Below are 18,861 nucleotides of genomic sequence, written 5' to 3' on the forward strand. Positions count from 1 at the left end.
CTTTCTAGAGCAGGTAACAGATGGGTTCATTGCTAAGCACTTACATCTGCCCAAGGGCCAGCATGGAAAGGAATGGGAAGAAAAAGCTATTCCGCCACACTTATGTGAGAACAAATCATGCCCTAAATCAGGGGTAGTCAAACTGTGGCCCTTCAGATGTCCATGGACTACAATTCCCAGGAGCCCCTGCCAGTGAATGCTGGCAGGGGCTCCTGGGAATTGTAGTCCATGGACATCTGGAGGGCCGCAGTTTGACTACCCCTGCCCTAAATGAAGCTTTGGCATGCAGAAGGTCTCAGAACTAATCTCTAGCAGGTGTGAAGACTTTGGAGAGCTGCTACCACTTGGTGTAGACAATACTACACTAGATAGACCAATTGCCTGATTTGATATAAGGAAGTTCCATAGATGTTTAGTTTTTCTAAATATATAATTCTCACACTTGTGAATACAGACTTTGAGGATCTAAATGCCAAGAACAAACGCCAGAACTGTGGAACGTGGCTAAAAGTCACATCAAGGAGCTCTAACATCATTCAGTAAAGGAATGATTGCATTTGTAAACTTGCTGCAGCTTCCATTCCTCGAAACAGTTTTGACCGATCAACATTTCTGCCAGGAATAGCCTCAGGAAAGACCATTGTTTCCTAGACTGATTTTGACTGTAAAGAACTAGAGTTCTACATGGCAGAACTTCCCCATTACTAATGCTCTACTTACAGCTGACATAACGTTCACTGTGTATTATCTTATTCTCAAGGGAAGCAAAACATCCGTTTGCCCCAGCAAGTGGCAAACTAAAAGGCTACATACTGATGCCACTGTGCATTTTCCTGAGTTATGAAACTTACTTTTGCTATGATAATCATATTTGATTGCTATTAGTGAGAGGGGCAAAGGCAGACACCAGGTGGGCGCATATCAGCTACAAATGCTGGAAATGGATCTTTCCTGCCTTCCTGCAGCAGTCTAAGTAAAGTCACTGCTACAGAGCAGTGGAGCCCAATGGATGCTCCCCCACCCCCCGACAAAGTATGAAGGATGTAGCAAGGAGGCAGAATTATGGGCAAAATTGCATTCCAATTCCCTTTTGTCCTTATGGAGCCTCTTATACAAGAGGATGCTCTGCTAGAAGATGAGGGAAGAGGGGTGATTCTCATGTTTTCTCCTCCTCAGTGAAGTCTCATGTACCATATGGTTTTTGGTGCACAAGGGTCCACTGATCATTGGAAACACTGTTTTTGAGCTGCTATGGGAAGACAAAGGCAAGGGAAGAAACATTTCCTGATCCTGCCCTGCTGTTTATCAAGGTACTTGCTGGCCCTTTGGTACTTATCACATTACATACTTCTCATCAGTCAGGACCTCTCCACACACAATATCCTAAATATCAAGGGTAACTTAGGAGGTGAAAATACGAAGCCTGCAATTATACTTTTGTAAGTCACAGGACTAAAATCAGCAAGAGGTTAACAAGGACATCATGACACAAGAAAATAACATTTCATAAAGAAAAGTAGTCTAAAATCTTAAACATATGGAATGCACTTAAAGAAAAACTCTGAGAAAAATGGCTCCACTGAGATACCCTGAAAAAAAATAACTACACAATGTAGTGTATGTAGACAAAAAACCCCACCAAGTATTTTAAAGCTTAAATTTGAAAGTAAGTGTTGGATTGGAAGGGCCGGATGAGGAAGGGCTAAAACAGGAATCACAATGTCTTCAAAGAGAAGATTTTCATTTCCTGGCTGTCCGTGGTTGAGTCTGAGAAGCATGATAATAGCAGTCTGCTGGGTTGCACCTTCCAGTTTGTCCAGGAGGGCCTTGTGAACCTGGTACTCCTGCAGTTCCGGGTGGACCTGGCCTACCTGTGACTGAATCAAAGAGTAAGAAAATAATAATAATAATAATAAACAAAAAACAAAACAATAATCGAAAACCCTGCAATTAAGATCTATCCCTGATATATTTAATTATTTGATCAATTTATAATGTTGCCTTTCTTTCCCACTAAGATGCCCCAAAGTGGTTCACAATTAAAATCACAAATTAACCACCACCATCGTATATCACCATATTAACTGGAGTAGCTGTAAATTTATGCTCGCTTGGAAATAAGACTGGCACCATTTTTATCTTGGGAGAGATCATCCCACAGTTTGGGAAGAGGGCCACTGAAAACAGCCTCTCCAGAATTCCCCAGCTGTCAAATCCCATATAATGCTATTTCCCATAAGCAGTCCTTCCCCATTAATCCAAAAGTTCAGGTGTTTGATCATTTGGACCCAAGTCATTTAGAACTTTATAAGTCACACAGCATTTGTAATTGAATGCAGAAACTTAGGGGCTTTCCGCACCGGGATCCTTATAGCAAATTGTTTGCTGAACGAAAAATCGCCATTTAAAATAGTGGAATTCGTCATTATGCATACCTGACTTTGTAGTGGAATCCAGTTGCGTTTCTATCGTTTCCCAAAGGCTTCCGGTCTCAGCAAAAATCGCTAGAAAGGAAGCGCTATTGCCAAGCTCGTCCCGCCCCTGGCCGTCAAGCAGCCAATGGGCAGCCGTTAGCATGCTCCCAAACAGCCCCTTTCCCTTTAAGAAAGGTTTTTTTAAAAAAAAAAAACACACACCCATTGCAACGAATATGTGTTGATTCGTTGCAACGGAGAGACCCATCCAGCTGGCAGGTGTGTTTGAGCTGTCGTTTAATCGTTGCCACGCTCCTCCTGAGTGGAAAAAAAAAATTCCCCCCCCCCTCACGGGCCCGATTTTCGGCCGAAAACAGTGTAAAAAATAAAGGGAAAATACATCAGCAAACGGGCTTCTCTGTGCTTAGTGACTAAACAGCTCTGGGGAGGGACTGAAGCCGGGGAAGCCTCTAAACAGAGGCTCGCTGGTGGGTTGAGCCCCGCTCGCTCGGAGAAAAAAAAATGGCGATCGCTTCGCCGGAAGATCAGAGGAGAGAGCCAGGGGGACGGACTTTGTAGAAACCACAACAATGGTAACGCACAGAACTTTCCCTCTAGTGTTGCAGATTGGTTGCAGGAGTGTAGCGCTTTCCGGAGGGTGAATCCACTTTTGGGGATTTCCCTGAAAGTGCTACAAGGAAGCGCTTTTTGCGGATCGGTTTCAGGTGTGTGGCAGATTGTCAACGACGTTGTGCATAATGGCAAATCAGTAGCGTTTTCAATTGGCAACCATTGTGCGATTTTGAAGGCGTGCGAAAAGCCCCTTAGTATTAAAAATATTGAACCTAGGATGTTTCAAAAGTGAACGCTTCACAGGTGATAAAAATCCTAAGGAATTTTACTTTTTCTCTGGTTTATGTCATCTATGGCAGGGTTAGTCAACCTGTGGTCCTGGCAAGGGCTCATGGGAATTGTAGTCCATGGACATCTGGAGGACCACAGGTTGACTATCCCTGATCTATGGTATAAAGTTTGGTGTCTTACCTGATGGGCCAGGTGGACCTGGTTCACCTGGCAGCCCAATTCCAGGCTCCCCTCGTTCACCTTTCTGTCCTCTGTAGCCTAGAGAAAGAAAGATACAAAGAAAAGAAATAAGAGTGCCTGGTAATTTCAAGATTATCTTCTTCAAGCTACCTTCATAGAATACAGCAATCAAAAAATGCCATTACCATTAAGGGTGCCAGCCATTTAATTAATACTTTACCTTTAATTTATCAGCTGAAATTTTTCTATCAGAAATGAACAGATCTTAGACTAAAGTCATTTCAGATAGATCTACTACCTCCTGGTTTATATTTACAATCATTAAGAGAGATAAGAAATCCCTTTTGGATCACAAAAGCATGCATTACCATAGCACATATATATATTCACATCCTCGACACTTGTTTGCCTCCCTAATAAGTTTGATGAGGAGCTGCCAGGGAATGACCATAGTCTATGGGGAGGGAGGGTCATGCAACACAGGAGATGGAAAAGAATGGCAATATGTGCTTTGCAGTCTATGAGTTTACAGCATTTTGGCATATCCAAGCAAAAATCAGAAAAGAATAAAAAGCTTTAACTGACTATAGAAAGAGCATGTGGGAGCCAGTATGACCGTTTATGCACTGGAGGTTTTATGCCGGGCTGCAGGATGGAGTTTTAGTCGTGGCAGGTTGCCCCACCTCTTCCTGCACCCACATGGGAGAGCATTTGGCCCAGTGCACCTCATTTGCCCCCGACTTGGGTTCTTGCATGGAAGCTGGGGCAGTGAAGTTCCCAGTGCATAAACGATCTATCATACTGTAATTGAACACAGTCTCATGTCCCGACGCCTGCTCAGTCCATGCATCACTAAAGGCCAAAGAAGAAATTGCAACCCTTGCATGGAAGCTTGGGGGAAGCGCACGACATTTCTACATGGGGGCTGTTATCATGCCCTGCTTGCCAGCTGGGATTTTAAACATCACAAAGAATGTCATGCTGCATACAGACCCACGATGTGATGCAGACAATCCACATGATGTGGGAGGAGGGGGTCTTGTGTATTTATTATTTATTGTAAACTTCTCTGAGCCTGCTTGTGGGGGGGGGGAGCGGTACATATATAAAAATAAATAAATAGTAAACAAACAAATAAATGTGGCACTACCGAATAGGGGGGTTCATTGCAATCCTTTGAGACTTTATGTCAGCCTTTCTCAACTTTTTTACCATTGAGAAATCCCTGAAGCATTCTTCAGGCTTTGAGAAACCTGAGAAGTGGTGTGATTGTGCAGAACATGGCTGGGATGCATAGTTGTGTACACACTCACCTGGGGCCCTCCTCTCTCCACCCCTCCAGGCCCATCACTGGCCATTTTGGAAGGGGTGGGTGGATTGACAGGATGACATATGATCATATTGCCCAATAAATGTTCAACAAATTAAAAATATCCAAAATAGTTGCCATGTGGACCTGGCAGCCATTGCTGTAAGTGCTGCCACCCACCTATGCCAACTTCTGCTCGACCTCCCCACCCTGAATGTTCTGTGTGCCAGACTTCCTGGTTGCAGTCCTTGCCATCCTTGCTGGCCACGGTACCCCCCGGGGGGGGGGGGAGGATCACCTAACCCTAACCCTAACTCCTCAACATGTGGCAGAGAGAAATTATGAAAGGGAACTGGTGGCTCCAACACAGGAGAGGGCCCTTTGCTCAAAATGTGCTTATGTTCTTTATGCTCTTTGGTTCCTTGAATGTTCCTTATATGTTCTGTATGTCTTCCTTGAGATTCCTGGATTCTCCCTTATATGTTCCTTATGAGTTCTGTGCAGAGCAGGTGCAGCTCTTGCCCTGAGTGGGGTTTGCAGCCTCAGCCTATGCTGATTCTAAATGGGAGCAAGGTGAATCATCCCATTTAAAAAGGGGAGTGGGGGGACAGGTCTGTGGTTGCTTGTTCTGATAGCCATGTGGGACACTCAGGCTTAGAGGCAGAAGGGCCCTTAAGTGCCAGATGTTGGAGAGCACTTAGCAGAGATGGGCTGGTTTTTGTTTTTATTACCCATTTTAATTTTTTTTTATTTGAATGTGGGGGCATGGCAGGGGATGTGGCTCACTGACATTACTTCTGTGGTACCCCAAAGACTGAAAAATATTTCAGGTGTCTCTTCACAGTCAAAAGGTTGGAAAGGCTACTCTAATGAAGTTCAGCAGAATTGCACTGTTACTGAGAAATGAGGATTTCTCAGCTATACTAGAAACAAACCTTTTCCTAATAATTATGGATGAGGAAATGAACTTAGACCCCATTAAGGTGACAAGAAGGAATAGGTCTGCCAAAAGGAATATTATTTTATCGGCATCACAGACAGTGTTCAATATTGTATTCAAATATTTGTAGTCTATGTATAATTCTTCCATTTATTTTATTTCACTTTGTAATAGCAACCTTTTAGCTATATTTTATAACTTTTAACTGATTTCATTTTCTCTATGCCTTGTGGACAAAGTGAGACTGTAGTTATTTGTTACCTGGAGTGATGTGTATTTTATGCTTGTTATGGCTTCTGCTTCAACAATAAACTATTGATACACTGTTAATGTTCTCTGAAGTGGAACAATCTTTTTTAAAAGAAAAAGAATTTTAAAAGGAGAGGAATGAAGGAACTTGCCATCTAAGATCATCATGGATCCGTCATGCAAAACACTTCTCTGGTCTCAATGAACAGGAAAAAAATGTTTAAAATATAGTGGCAGGCATGATTCATTCAAACTCTTGCATAGGTCATAATTTAAGTCCTATCGCTTTAGAGAATTTGAACAGAACAATTCCTGTGGCAGTTCTCCTAAGATCTGCATCTAATTTTGGAAGTAGCTATGTGTAAGTGGACCATCTGTGAAGACTGTTGAATCTGGAAACATCTGGAAAAGCAAAGCTGAAATGGAAACCTCTGTTTCAGGTTATGACAATGAAACTAACACATATTCATTCAAGATGGGTGCGTAGGGAGGTTGGCTGAAGTTCATAATTGTTCTGCAAATGCTCTAGTTCCATATAGCATCATGCATTCCTTGGTAAGGTTAAGCTTAACCTCTGTGGCACTTGACAGAGGGCTAGAAGATATTTTAGAAGGGGACACGTTCTATAATTACAAGAAGAAGAGCCCTGAAGCAACATTTAGTTGACAGCACTCAGTACTAAGCCTTTGCTATTGCTTACACCAGACTACCTGTAGCGCCTTGTTACACTGAGCTAACTGGAAACAAGCAGCTAAGCAAAATGTTAGCATGGCAGGCACCACGTTGGACTCCAGAAGCCAGCAGGCACAGGCAAGCCTGTAGAACATGATCATGATCAGAACGGCAAAGGGGCCTAACAGACCAAGATATTCCTGACAAGGGAGAACACTTTCTTTGCATCTGTTCTAGCCTGTTCCCAGTGTTAGGCAGGACATTCTTTCCTAGGGCTGTTGTACTCTGGCTGAGACAATTAGAGGAACACAAATGCAAAAGACAAACTCATAATAGCTTTTGCTAATATGATCTTAATTCTAGTAGGGTCAGCTGGGAGGGGGGGATGGGAACAAGTCATTTCACATGGGAATTGTTCTCCACACCATTCTCAGGGCCAAACCTCAGGAAACTGAAAGCAAGAAAGTAGCACAACTTTGAACAAAACTGAGATCTAACGAGAAATGAAGCACAAAATGCACACAGTCTTCCTATTAATTAACCAGTTGGTAGTAGCGGGATAGTCATTTATTGTTGTCACTGTGTGGACCCTGAAGCACGAAACCCACAGTTGTTTGTTGTTAATGTCCTAACCATCTGGCTTGGAAGGACTTTGTCATCAGAGCGGAGAAAAAGGAAATGCAGCTTGGTACAATACACATACAGGGAAACATGCATGGCATGGCATGACAGAGCAGGCTTTCATTTGAAAAAACACACAAGCAAGCAGGCACTGAGATTGGCAAGAGATTCTCTGTAAAGTTAAGAAAAGCATGTTAGTTGTGAAAGGTGTGTCCTATTAAGTAGAAATGTAAATTGTTATTTAGTGATCTTCAGTTACCATGATGCATTCTTTATATGACTGTCAGCCAGAAATGTTAAGCAATTTGTTTTCATTGCTTGTTGTAACTGTGCTTGCCCCCCGTAACCAGGGCACCTATTACGTTTCCCACTTGCTGTGCCACCTCTGTTCACCTTACAATAGGAAACATTGATCAAAGCTAATACATTCACAAGAGGATCATCCGGCTAATCACTTATCTTTTGAATTCCTATCTGCACCATCCATAAAGAAAGGAAACAATGTTCATAACAAATCACCTTCAGAACTCCTGTTCCAAACCATATGTACAGAATGAACATCCCAGACACAGAATCAATACAGATTTGGGGCACAAGACTGAAATTCAAGTCATTCAAGAAATTTAATAGTACAACAGTCAATCTACTCACATTTTATGGTTATGAATACTGTAAACAACACTTAGGTATATCTGAATAATACACAGACAAATATTTTGTATGCTATTGAGTAACAATGCAGCAAACATGTAATAACACATTTCATCAATGGCTTTCAAAGCATCCATTTTATTTTACATAATCAGAACAGTAAGAAAAACATTTAAATGTTGTATGCAAACATCATTCAAGAACAACCCAAAATAGATGTCTAGCAATAACACAATTTTACATGAGGTATATGTTATTAAGAAGTGCCATGATTAAACTTCTGGAGTTTAATTTCACAGTCTACCTGAGCGCATTTCAGGGAACCTCGTCTACGTGAGGTGAAAGAGCTATAGCTCTAGAACCAGGCTGTTAGTCAATTAAAAGACCACGTCCTTTGGTTTCTACTGGCTGGTTAGAGCAAGAATGGCTGCACTACATAAGGCTACCACAAGGGTGGGATGAGGCTCACGAGAGTCACGGCTTCGTAAACTCCTGTCTCTGAAAGCTTATTAGAAATCAAGGAGGGAACAATGGAGCCTCATCACACCAATGAGCAGTGCTTACTATCTCCAAGTGGTGATATACTTTGGGATGTTTACTTTATATTTGTACCACCCTTTTCAGCCAGGGTGGACTCCTAAAGCAGCTGCAGTTCATCAAAAGAGAGACCGTCTACTACAGTGTTAGGAACACATGGTTGGGTGTGTATTCCTGGTGGGGAGAGAAGAAACGTCTCCAGTTTACATTATTTCTTCCATTTTGTTTTTGTTGTATGAAATCAGCAACTGGTCTTAATTCAAAATGCAGAGATTTTGTGCCGGCTCTTGGAGAGGATGGTGGAAGGAGCATATCTGAGATATCTGCCTGTTTTCTGGAGACAGATAGCGCTGGGAAACTGGAGCATGTCTGGAAGTGGGGTGCATTGCTAATAAAAGGTAAACATGTCTCTGAGGTATGTTTAGAAGAAGCCTTAGAGAATGGGACAATAGTCAGAAACTGAGTCATTACTGGGATCATGAGAGACAGTGTTGTATATTTGAAGACAAAGAAGAGTTTGTTTTTATACCCCGCATTTCACTACCCAAAGGAGACCTGAAGCAGCTTACAATCACTTTCCCTACCTTTCTGCACAACAGATACCCTGTGAGGTAGGTGGAGCTAAGAGAGTTCTGAAATAACTGCTCTGTGAGAACAGCTTTATCAGTGCTGTGGCGAGCCCCAGGTCACCCAGCTGGCTGCCTGTGGAAGAGCAGGGAATCAAACCCAGCTTGCCAGATTAGAGGCTGCTTCTTTTAACCACTACACCAAGGTGGCTCTCAATTTTTGTTTTACTTTGTTCAGATTCAGGAAACCTTTATTAGCATAGATGTTTTCCTTTTTTTATATTTCTGTGTTTTCTCTGTAAACTGCTTTGAATCTCCGGTAGGGAGAAAAAAAAATTTTTTTGGGGGGGGGGGGGAATCCAGTGACAGCAGATAAATGCATTAACCTTTTTTTCCTCCCTACATAAGGAACAGCTTTTACCAAATATTATAGCATTTGTTAGAATCTGGCAGAACACTAAGAACCTGCTTGTGCCATTCATTGGCTGGCACGAGGAGCACATCACTCCAATACGCTACCCCCAAGCTGTCAATAGCTGCTAACTTCTGGGCTGTAGGCATCCTTGCCCATGGATTAGAGATTCCGCTCAATAAAATGAACCAGACAACGCAGTTGGCCTTTTGTGTGGAGATTTGGCAGCTATTCCGGCACTCAGGAATAGATGAAGAACTTTAGCATGAGCTATTTTCACAAAGACAGCCCAGTTTTTTCTGTACTTGTGAAAGTTTTTAACAAAGGGGGCAGCTGAAATCACAGAAATGGCTGCAGCTGTCCCCACAAAAGTAGCCAGTTTGCACTTGCACACTTGAGTATGTGATAACAATAAGAAAACAAACATTGCCTCTTTGCTTTTGTGAGCTTTGGTTATGCCTTTAGAAAGGTGAAATGGATATTGAGTTCCTCTACATGGAGCTGACTGAAATGGCCACAAAGATGTCTAAAAGCTTCTTTTGAACCGTGTTGAAGGCATAGAACCTAATTTGTGGCCTATGAAGGGTCCCTATATCTCTGAAACCAGAGTGTCAATCTGCCTTTTCCTGTCTTCCAGACACAGAGGCCAATTTAGCACAGGCAGAAAAGGCTGAGAAGGAGCTCATATGGAAGTGGGGCTAATCCACATGATGCCAACACCAGACCCTCCCGGCCCTGCCCCAGATTGGGCCCTTGTTTGCCCCACCTGAAGGGAACATGATAGAATTCATGTTTTCTTTTTAAAAGTTGAGGCCAACGGGGCCTATCTAGCGGAAGGCCCGTATGGACGGGGAAGAGCCTGGCTCCTCCCCATCCTACAGTGGCACAGAGGGGGCAAAAAATGCCCTGGTCGGTTTTGCTGTGCTTTGCCCACTGTGGGGCAGATCAGGACTTTTGTTTTGTAATTTGTAGAAAGGTGGGATTGCACTCCTTCTTGCAGTATAGCCCTCCCTGCCCCACCCCCCACATGGCAGAACCTGTTCACTACAGCTCCATTTCCTGGGGAGACTCATTTCAGCAGGGGACCAGGGGTCTGGCTGAAATGTGTCTCCTGTGGGGACACACTTCAGTGCAGGAGCAGATCTGGCACTGAAACGTATCCCCCATGGGGGCACAGAAAGCTGCAGAGCATAAAGGTCCACAGGACCGCACTAGCCAGAGCCTGGCGCAGCCACCACTGTGTAAACTTGGCTAGAAAGAGGCAAACACCCTTTCCCTGCACTATGCCAAAAGAGAGCTAACATTCTCTTACTGTTTGATATACAGGACAGATTGCCAATACATTTTACTCATAACTGGTAACATACCCCTCCTGCTGCCCTATACCATGTTAAGGGAGCATGTATAGATCTTGAGGGATTTCAAAAGGAGGCCAGCATAAACTACCACAGAGACACAGGAGTTTTTGTTTAAAATCAGAGTCTGACAGTGCAGTCTTAAACAAGAGTCATACCTTTAGCCTGGAGAGAAGACAACTAAGAAGTACTTGAAACACTGTAACATAGAGGATGGAGAAGAGTTGTTTTCCCAGAGGGGCAGACCAGAACCAATCGGATTAAATTAATTCAAAAGAATTTTTGGCTAAACATCCTGAAGAAGTCCCTGACAGAGTGGTTCCTCAATAGAACAGGCTTCCTCGTGAGGTAGTGAGTTCTCCTTCTTTGGAAGTTTTTAAGCAGAGGCTAGATAGACAGAAATGCTGATTTTATGAACTTAGGCAGATTGTGAGTGAGTGGGCAGGAAGGGATGTATCAGTGATTGTCTCTTGTGGCCCTTTCCTTGCATATCCAGGAAATTGCTAATTGCCCCTGTGGATAAGTGAATTTCCTCCAGGCCAGGCTGCATTCTGGAGATTTTTGGTAGGGGGATCACTTGGGTATGAAATTGGGGTATGAAATTTGGGTCACCGTGGATGGGCAGGTAGTTGTGAGTTCCTGCTTTATACAGGGGGTTGGACTAGATGATCCTGGAGGTACCTTCCAACTCTATGATTCTATGATTCTTAGCTCATTAGGATTGCACTGCCAGAAGCTCCAGGCCTTCCTCTACCTCACACCTTGACAAAAATTAACCCAGCTTTTCTCATATATCCATCTTTGTATTGGATAACTCACAAATGCAGGACATTAATGATGCAAGCTATCTTAAGAATGCTTGGCAAAAATACTTTTTTATCCTGTAAGCATATAAATCTTGGAGGCATATTTTCTGCATGAAGCCAGTTCACAACCACATCATTAATCTGTAAACCAGCTATTCTGGTAACACAATTCACAGATAATGTCCCTAAAGCTCCAGGGTTAGTTGACACAAAATTATCTTCTCCATACAATGAAGGGACATAGTAGTAATGTTTAAGCTCACTAAATAGGAACAAGTAAAGCTGACCCACTCCCTCCAACTTGAGATGGTTACGTTTCTAGCATTTTCTAAACTTCTCCAGAATCACACATTAAATTAGGGCCAGTGGAGCGAGGGTGCACATGTGGAGGGTACTTTAATGCAAGAAGGCATCTGAAAACTTTGGATCCCCCTATGATTTCCTGGATTATGTGGGAGTGCCAAGTGCTACAACTTGACAATGTGTACCCAACTATCTGTGCAGAGCTGTTTTCTGCACTCTTCTGTTAGGTTTCCAAAAAGATCACTGATTGGGTCACAGAATTCACAGAGGAACAGCCATGAAGGGCAGAGACAAGAAAATGAAACCACTTTCTTTCCTCAACAGTGTGTTTTCCATCTGGATCACTCTGGCTACATCAGATCAAATATGTCTTGGCAATATTAAACTTGTATGTATATAAATTGTATGTAAATACAAGAATTCTGCCAAAGTTAATTATATGTAGCTTAGTGGTAGAGTTAGGTACATGCATAGCTCTCATAGACTAATTTTAATATTAATAGGAAAGGTTAACTGTGTTTGTATCAAGCCCGTGCGTCCCTGAACAAGGTAAATAGTCATGTGCATTCATGTTCAGTTGCTACCATGAATCCCTGAAGTGCTGGTTCTTTAATACTAAAACTGAAAGTGACAAGAATTCTGCATCTCTCTCTTTTCATTGTTTGCTATGGACGAATGGATGCCAGCAGATAACATGGAGAAGGGCCATAAGGCTCCTTCAGTGCACGTCTATTGATTAGTATACTAGATTAATCCATCTGGAATTTTTCAGTTGCAGATGTAAGGTCCAATTTCCAGGTTATACACTAGTATTAAATACACAATTACAACTCCAGAGCTGGTAGCAGGAGTAGCTATGTTAGTCTGATGCAGTAAAAACTGGTGAAGAGTGTTGTGGCACCTGAAAGATATATGGAACGGTGGCATGTTCAAGATAGGCTTGAACCACCTTTGAGAGAAGTAGGAAGCATACAACAAGCGCTGGGTCTTTGCTGCTGTACATTTATCGGCATTAACGGGTGAGGTACCACAAAACTCTGTTAGGTTTACACTGATATGAGAGTACTTTCTTCACTAAGCTCTGAACTCTGATAATACTTTTTACAAGGAAACGGAAAAGCTCATCCGCCCCTCCATAGCTGATTAGACAAAAATAGCCCTCTTCTGAATTACTGAAGATAATTAAAGAACTGCCTTGTTCTGCATTTAAGGAAGAGCAACTAATGAATGGCATTTCCCCCCACAGAAATGGGCCTTACAGGTTGTGTGTCTACAAAGAACCAAATCCCTCCAAATCCAGTTGGGACTTCAGTTGCAGCTTGAGATTTTAATTGCTGACTCACATCTCACAAAGGTGCACTTGCTTTTAACAATGTATTACAGACATGTTTTAAAATGTACCCTTTATGTGGAGAAAAAACAAATGGGAATATGCTGTATAAAGTGTAAGTGGATCTACGTTTAGTTGGCCTGACTTTTGTTCAGTCACATTAAAACCACAGTGATTTTGAAGGTATTTTATGTTCAGCTGCGCAGGACTGCTCTTGTCATGGACTAAAGCACTACAAGCAGCTTCCATTATTCCTCCCTCTAAAGCACAGTTCACAGTCATCATTTGGGCAAACATGCGGCCGGGAAGGGATTCACATTAGCGTAGCTTAAGCTATCCACCGTGTGCATTCTTATTAGACAATCTGGAAGAATCATTCAAGTTGACCATTTTACAGCACGTTGAATATTCAGACGCTGAGCAAACCACTCAATGTTTAAAAACTCTAGTCCCTTTTAATGCTCTCCTCGGTCCTTTAGTCTGGTTCTTCTCTTCCTGAGCTCATCACACTGTTCAGTCAAGGATTTGCTCTTATCAGTCTCTCTAGCCTTTATTCTTCTCCTCACAGCTTTCCGTTCCGCCCCTCTTCAGGTTGCTTTCTTGTTTCTTCGTTCCAGTCTCACTTGCTCTGACTCCAGAGCAGACCAAACTAACAAAAGATAATAATTAAGAACTACCTATATACACACATGGTTCATTATTTACTACTCCAATAACCTTCTTTTTTTTTTACAATAATCTTTATGGCATGTACTCTAATTATTCCCTCCTATAAATGTAAAATGACAATAAAATCTGATCCCAAAGATACATATAGTAAAACAAGGAGGAAGAATGATTTATTGGCAGCTGCATTTTTATTTTAAAAATGGGGGGGGGGAGTAAATCAATGTATTGTCTAATACAAAGTACAAATTAACATATAGTCCCCTTTGCAGGCATTACATTTCACTACTCAGGTAGAAATAAGCACTATGTACATCTCCCAAATTTTGTCTAAAAGGGGCAACATATGTATATTTAGTCTTGGTACATGTGTCACCCTTCCAGACAAAATGGGTATTCAATACTGGGAGGATTGTATGTAGTGCATTCTCTCCATATACGTGGCGAAATCTAGTGACTGAAAGGCTAAGTATGTTGCAAATCTAATTAAAAGGGAAGGATAGATTTCACTAGAGTCACAGTATAGTTTCATCATTTGCTTGCTAGAAAGTGATTTTTTTCCTTAGCAGATTGGAGACACAAGGTCTCAGGCCCAGCAGTCAAAATCTGTAGGATAATTTCCTCATTGCTAGAAAGTTGTTGGGCCTGATCACTGGGACTGAAGGCAAATCTAGAACTTCAGCAGGCTTAAGAGTATCAGTAACCTAATGTTATCAGTTATTAGGATTATTATGCATTGATTAGAAGTGTTTAATGTACAAAAACACACATCTATCAAGGGTTAATATATCGGTCTAGTCTGTAAAACAGTAGTTTCGATTTAAAAGTTAATTATTAGGAAGCTACATATTTAATTCTACCCAGCTTTGACAGTGTTTGGAAACTTTAAACATCAAATACATATAAAATGTATGTCTGGAAGTCCTACCTGGGGGTCCAGGTTCTCCAGGTGGCCCAGGTAATCCATCTTTTCCTGGAAGACCCGGTTTTCCGTGAGCTTGGGAAGCTAACATGGCAGCTGGCAACTTGAGCTGAGAAACAAACTGAGCCATTCTCTCTGCAACAATGAGAGATTTTTTTAAAAAAAAAATGCATAAATAGTCTTTGGGTTTTCATAAAATGAAAAAGTGGCCACCACTGAACTCTATGTTTTTGAACTAGTTGAAATTTGAATCTTCCAAATTACTGCTAGTCATTCAGTCATCTGGCAAACCAAAACAAGTTTAACAAATTTTAATATCTCTCCTGATCATTAAATAGCTTGATGAGTTACGACACAGTTACGACACAGATATTGCAGTTACATAAGGAAAAATGTCTCCAAGGGAATAATGACAAAAAGGTTGAAAATTCTGAAGTCTCTCTCAAAATTAAGGAATAAGATATGACACATTAAAAGTCAACCCTAAACAGTCTCTGGATATCCTAAAATGCTTTAGCCATAGAGCAAGTCTAGCAATATTTCTCCTTTATCTTCATCCTATTAACACAACATAATTGTATCTGAGTGCAGAAAGCCCCAATTTGACTAGTGGTCCATCTCCAACATCCTATCTTACACTATGGCAAACCAGTTATTGTGGGTGGGTAACAACTGGGCATAGAGGCCAAACCCCCCCCCCCCAATGTTGTCTCCTAACTGCTATTCAGAAGTTTTCTGCAAACTCTGTATCTGTCTATTAAAACCTACTGGTGATGTAGTAGAGGTATTCAGCCACTTCCTGACTGCTGTGGTTAAAAGGCTGAAAATTAACACATTGAAACTGAACTCTGGAAAAACAAAGGTAATGCTGGTTAAAAAGGCAGAAATTTTGATGGACACTGTGTTTCTATCCTTTGCTGGGATTCAGCTGATCTTTGTGGACTAAATTAAGAGCCTATACGTTAATAGGCTTTTTTCCCCGAGAAGAGCCCCTATCTTGACTTGGCCAATCTGGCCACCTAGAACCATGCTACAGTAACATTGAGACTTGGCTACTGTAATGCATTTTACCCTTCAAAATCAACTCAGAGATTCCAGCTGGTGCAGAATGCTATAGCTTTGTTCTTATCAGGAGCTAGGCAGAGCAGAGGTATTACACTCGTTCTGCAGTCTCTTCATTAGCTACTTATCAAGCTTCACTCAAGATATTTGGCTATCACATACAAAGTCTTTCATGGCCTTGGATCATCATATTTGCAAGACCGCCTCTCCACTTAGGTTGTGCCATAATGAATTTGCTCATGTGTTGGGGGCCAAGACCAATAGCTGCTCATACACATGCCTCCTTTGTAGTGGCCCTCAGTTTGACCCATTATGCACGGGGGTTTTAGCGCACATTCGGGGTGGAATGGCGGCGACTAAAATCACGGATAACGCACGGAGCCGACTGCAACCGGCTGCAGCTTCGGTGCATGCCGCCGAAAAAGCCGCGTCAGTGAAACGCGGAAGAAAGCGCAGCTTCCGGGTGAGCGGGGCGCAACCAGAAGCGGCGCCCGGATCGGCGCGTGCATAATCGGTTACTCTGGGTTTTGCCGCCGTCGCGCCCTGCCCCGTGTATAACCGGTATGCGTCGCGTATGCGTCGCGTCTTCCCCCTCCGCGTTTTCCATGTGACCCGAAATCGCTGTTTCGGCGGCCGTGCATAATGGGCCTTGGTGAAGGTCAAGAAGGCGCCTATGCTCCTGGTGTTTTGCCAACTCTGTAAAACAGAATTGTTACAGAGGGCATTTATAGAAAGGGAAGAGGGCTATATTGTTAGAGATTGGCCCAGGAAATATATACAGTGTTCTTTCTGATGTAATACCATGTTCTAAATTGGTTTAATAATTATGCTTTGTTCAGAAAACAGCTCCATTTCAAATTTCTGCTATTCCTAGCCCTATTGCATTATTTATTAGACATATCATTCCATAGACTCAATGCTTTTTGAGTCTCAGTGAGACTATAAATGGCAAATAATACATAGAATTGCATAGCATATTTTGTGGTCCGAAGCTCTAAACTCTTTTTGTCAACCTCATTTATTGACATGCAGCATTAATTGCCCAGAATAAGATCAGTTGGGAGAGGAACTGGAAAAATCACATGTGCCTGCACACTGCCTTATATGTCCCAAGGCAGGCTGCACATAAATCCTGAACTCTTAGCCTTGGTCAGTTCTTCAAGGCAAAGATGTCAGCTGCATACCCAGAAACAGATATAATTTGGTCATGTAAATTATTACATCAGGCCTGCCTAACCTGTGACTCACCAAGCTGAACACAGCCTACCAGCTACATATAACCCCAGCAGCCTCAGTTTTGCTACCTGCTTGGAACTTCAAGGACAGAAGCATCTTCAAAAAACTAGCAAGCCAAAAAATATGGCTGGCAATTAGCTAACTTTCATTAACTGAAATTATAGATGTGCCTTATGTCAGGGGTAGTCAAACGCTGGCAGGGGCTCATGGGAATTGTAGTCCATGGACATCTGGAGGACCACAGGTTGACTACCCCTGCCTTAGGTGATCTTTCAAGACCTTACAATTTTTACTATCCAGCTTGGTGTTGTGACGAGCTGGGTTTGATTCCCCACTCCCCTACATGCAGCCAGCTGGGTGATATTGGGCTCCCTACAGCACTGATAAAACTGTTCTGACAGAACAGTACTATCAGGGCTCTCTCAGCCCCACCTCCCTCACAGGGTGTCTGTTGTGAGGAGAAGGGAAGATGATTGTAAGCTGCTTTGAGGCTCCTGGTAAAGGAACATATAAAAAAACAACTCTTCTTCTTCTGCTGCTTCTGCTTTCTCTGCTTCTGCTTCTTCTGCTTCTTCTAATTTCTCCCTTGCATTTAACAGTCTTTTGAATGCTAAGTTATTGAAGACTATTACTACACTAACAATATCATTCAGATTTGCATTTTAAAAAGGCTAACTTTTCTGTCCATTTCTGCATTAAAATCCACCTATTACACACACAATCCTAAATTGCCCTCTGAGTTACCACGTGTTTTGGGAATTCCAGGTTACAGTGATTTAATCTGCCAAGGTAGAATCTTTTTTGGGCTGCCCAATGAGGAAATTTGTGCATTTGTTTTTTACCCATGACCACCATTTTGAATTATTTATGCATACCCCTTTCCTCATCACCATCCTCCCTCTCCCCTCCCTCCCTCATTCAAAAAAATCTGCCCTTGCTTTTTTAAAAAGGGTGATCGCATTACAATGCTGTTTCTTAGTATATAAAAAATCAGTTTTGCACAGCAGCATTATAACACAATAACCTATGTTTTTTTTGTAAAAAAATTACATTCAGTACACTATGGAGGGAAGGAGTGCAGAATGGTGGAATTATGGGGCACAACAAAAAGAAAGATGCAAGCAGGCACCATTATGCAAAAATAAAAGAAAGAAAGAAAGAAAGAAAGAAAGAAAGAAAGAAAGAAAGAAAGAAAGAAAGAAAGAAAGAAAGAAAGAAAGAAAGAAAGAAAGAAAAGGGGAAGGGAGGCTGTCTCTGTCAGACAAAGAAGTGGAAAGCATATTATGAATTTCAGCCTGGGAAATGAGGGGAGGAAATCCTAAATAAGGAAAACCCAGAATCAACTCATAGCACCCAAAAGAAATCCAAGTAAGGCTAAAACAAGGTATGACTCCTAATGTGGAAACAGTTTGAGTATGATCCATACACTTCTAGAATACTTAGGGATCAATACTATTCACACTTAGAGGGGCATAGGCTTTTCTGAACACAATAGAATTTATTTCTGCGTAGACATGCATAGGATCATCATAGTCTGGCAACTAAGGCTACAATCCTAAGCATTCTTACTTGTATATCTCGTATATCTCGTGGAATTCAATGGGATTTACACTGGAATTTACATGTTTGGGATTGCACAACATGAATTAGCCTTTCTCTTTTTTTTCTACCTTCAGTCTTTTTTCTAGACTGCAGTCCTAAACCCACTTGCTACAGAGTAAATCCCAAGGAATATGAACAGGACTATAGTGTGCATGTTAAATAAA

At 42.0% G+C, this 18,861-nt stretch overlaps 1 protein-coding gene across 3 annotated transcripts in view; it reads right to left on the reverse strand.

The window, feature by feature from the left end:
* Positions 1–231: 231 nt before the first annotated feature.
* COL19A1 (collagen type XIX alpha 1 chain) overlaps positions 232–18,861 on the reverse strand; it is a 255,136-nt gene continuing 236,506 nt past the window's right edge. For 2 of the 3 annotated variants that reach the window (XM_077307567.1, XM_077307559.1), the window contains 3 exons: positions 14,804–14,932; positions 3,459–3,536; positions 232–1,877 (listed from right to left, as the gene is read on the reverse strand). In XM_077307567.1, coding sequence (XP_077163682.1) covers positions 1,741–1,877; positions 3,459–3,536; positions 14,804–14,932 — 344 coding nt within the window. In that variant the 3' untranslated portion in view covers positions 232–1,740. Of the gene's footprint in view, positions 1,878–3,458; positions 3,537–7,848; positions 13,859–14,803; positions 14,933–18,861 lie in introns of those variants that run through there. The other variant, XM_077307577.1, reaches the window with a different exon arrangement.

This window comes from Paroedura picta, chromosome 1, assembly GCF_049243985.1.
Source record: "Paroedura picta isolate Pp20150507F chromosome 1, Ppicta_v3.0, whole genome shotgun sequence".
Taxonomy (NCBI): domain Eukaryota; kingdom Metazoa; phylum Chordata; class Lepidosauria; order Squamata; family Gekkonidae; genus Paroedura; species Paroedura picta.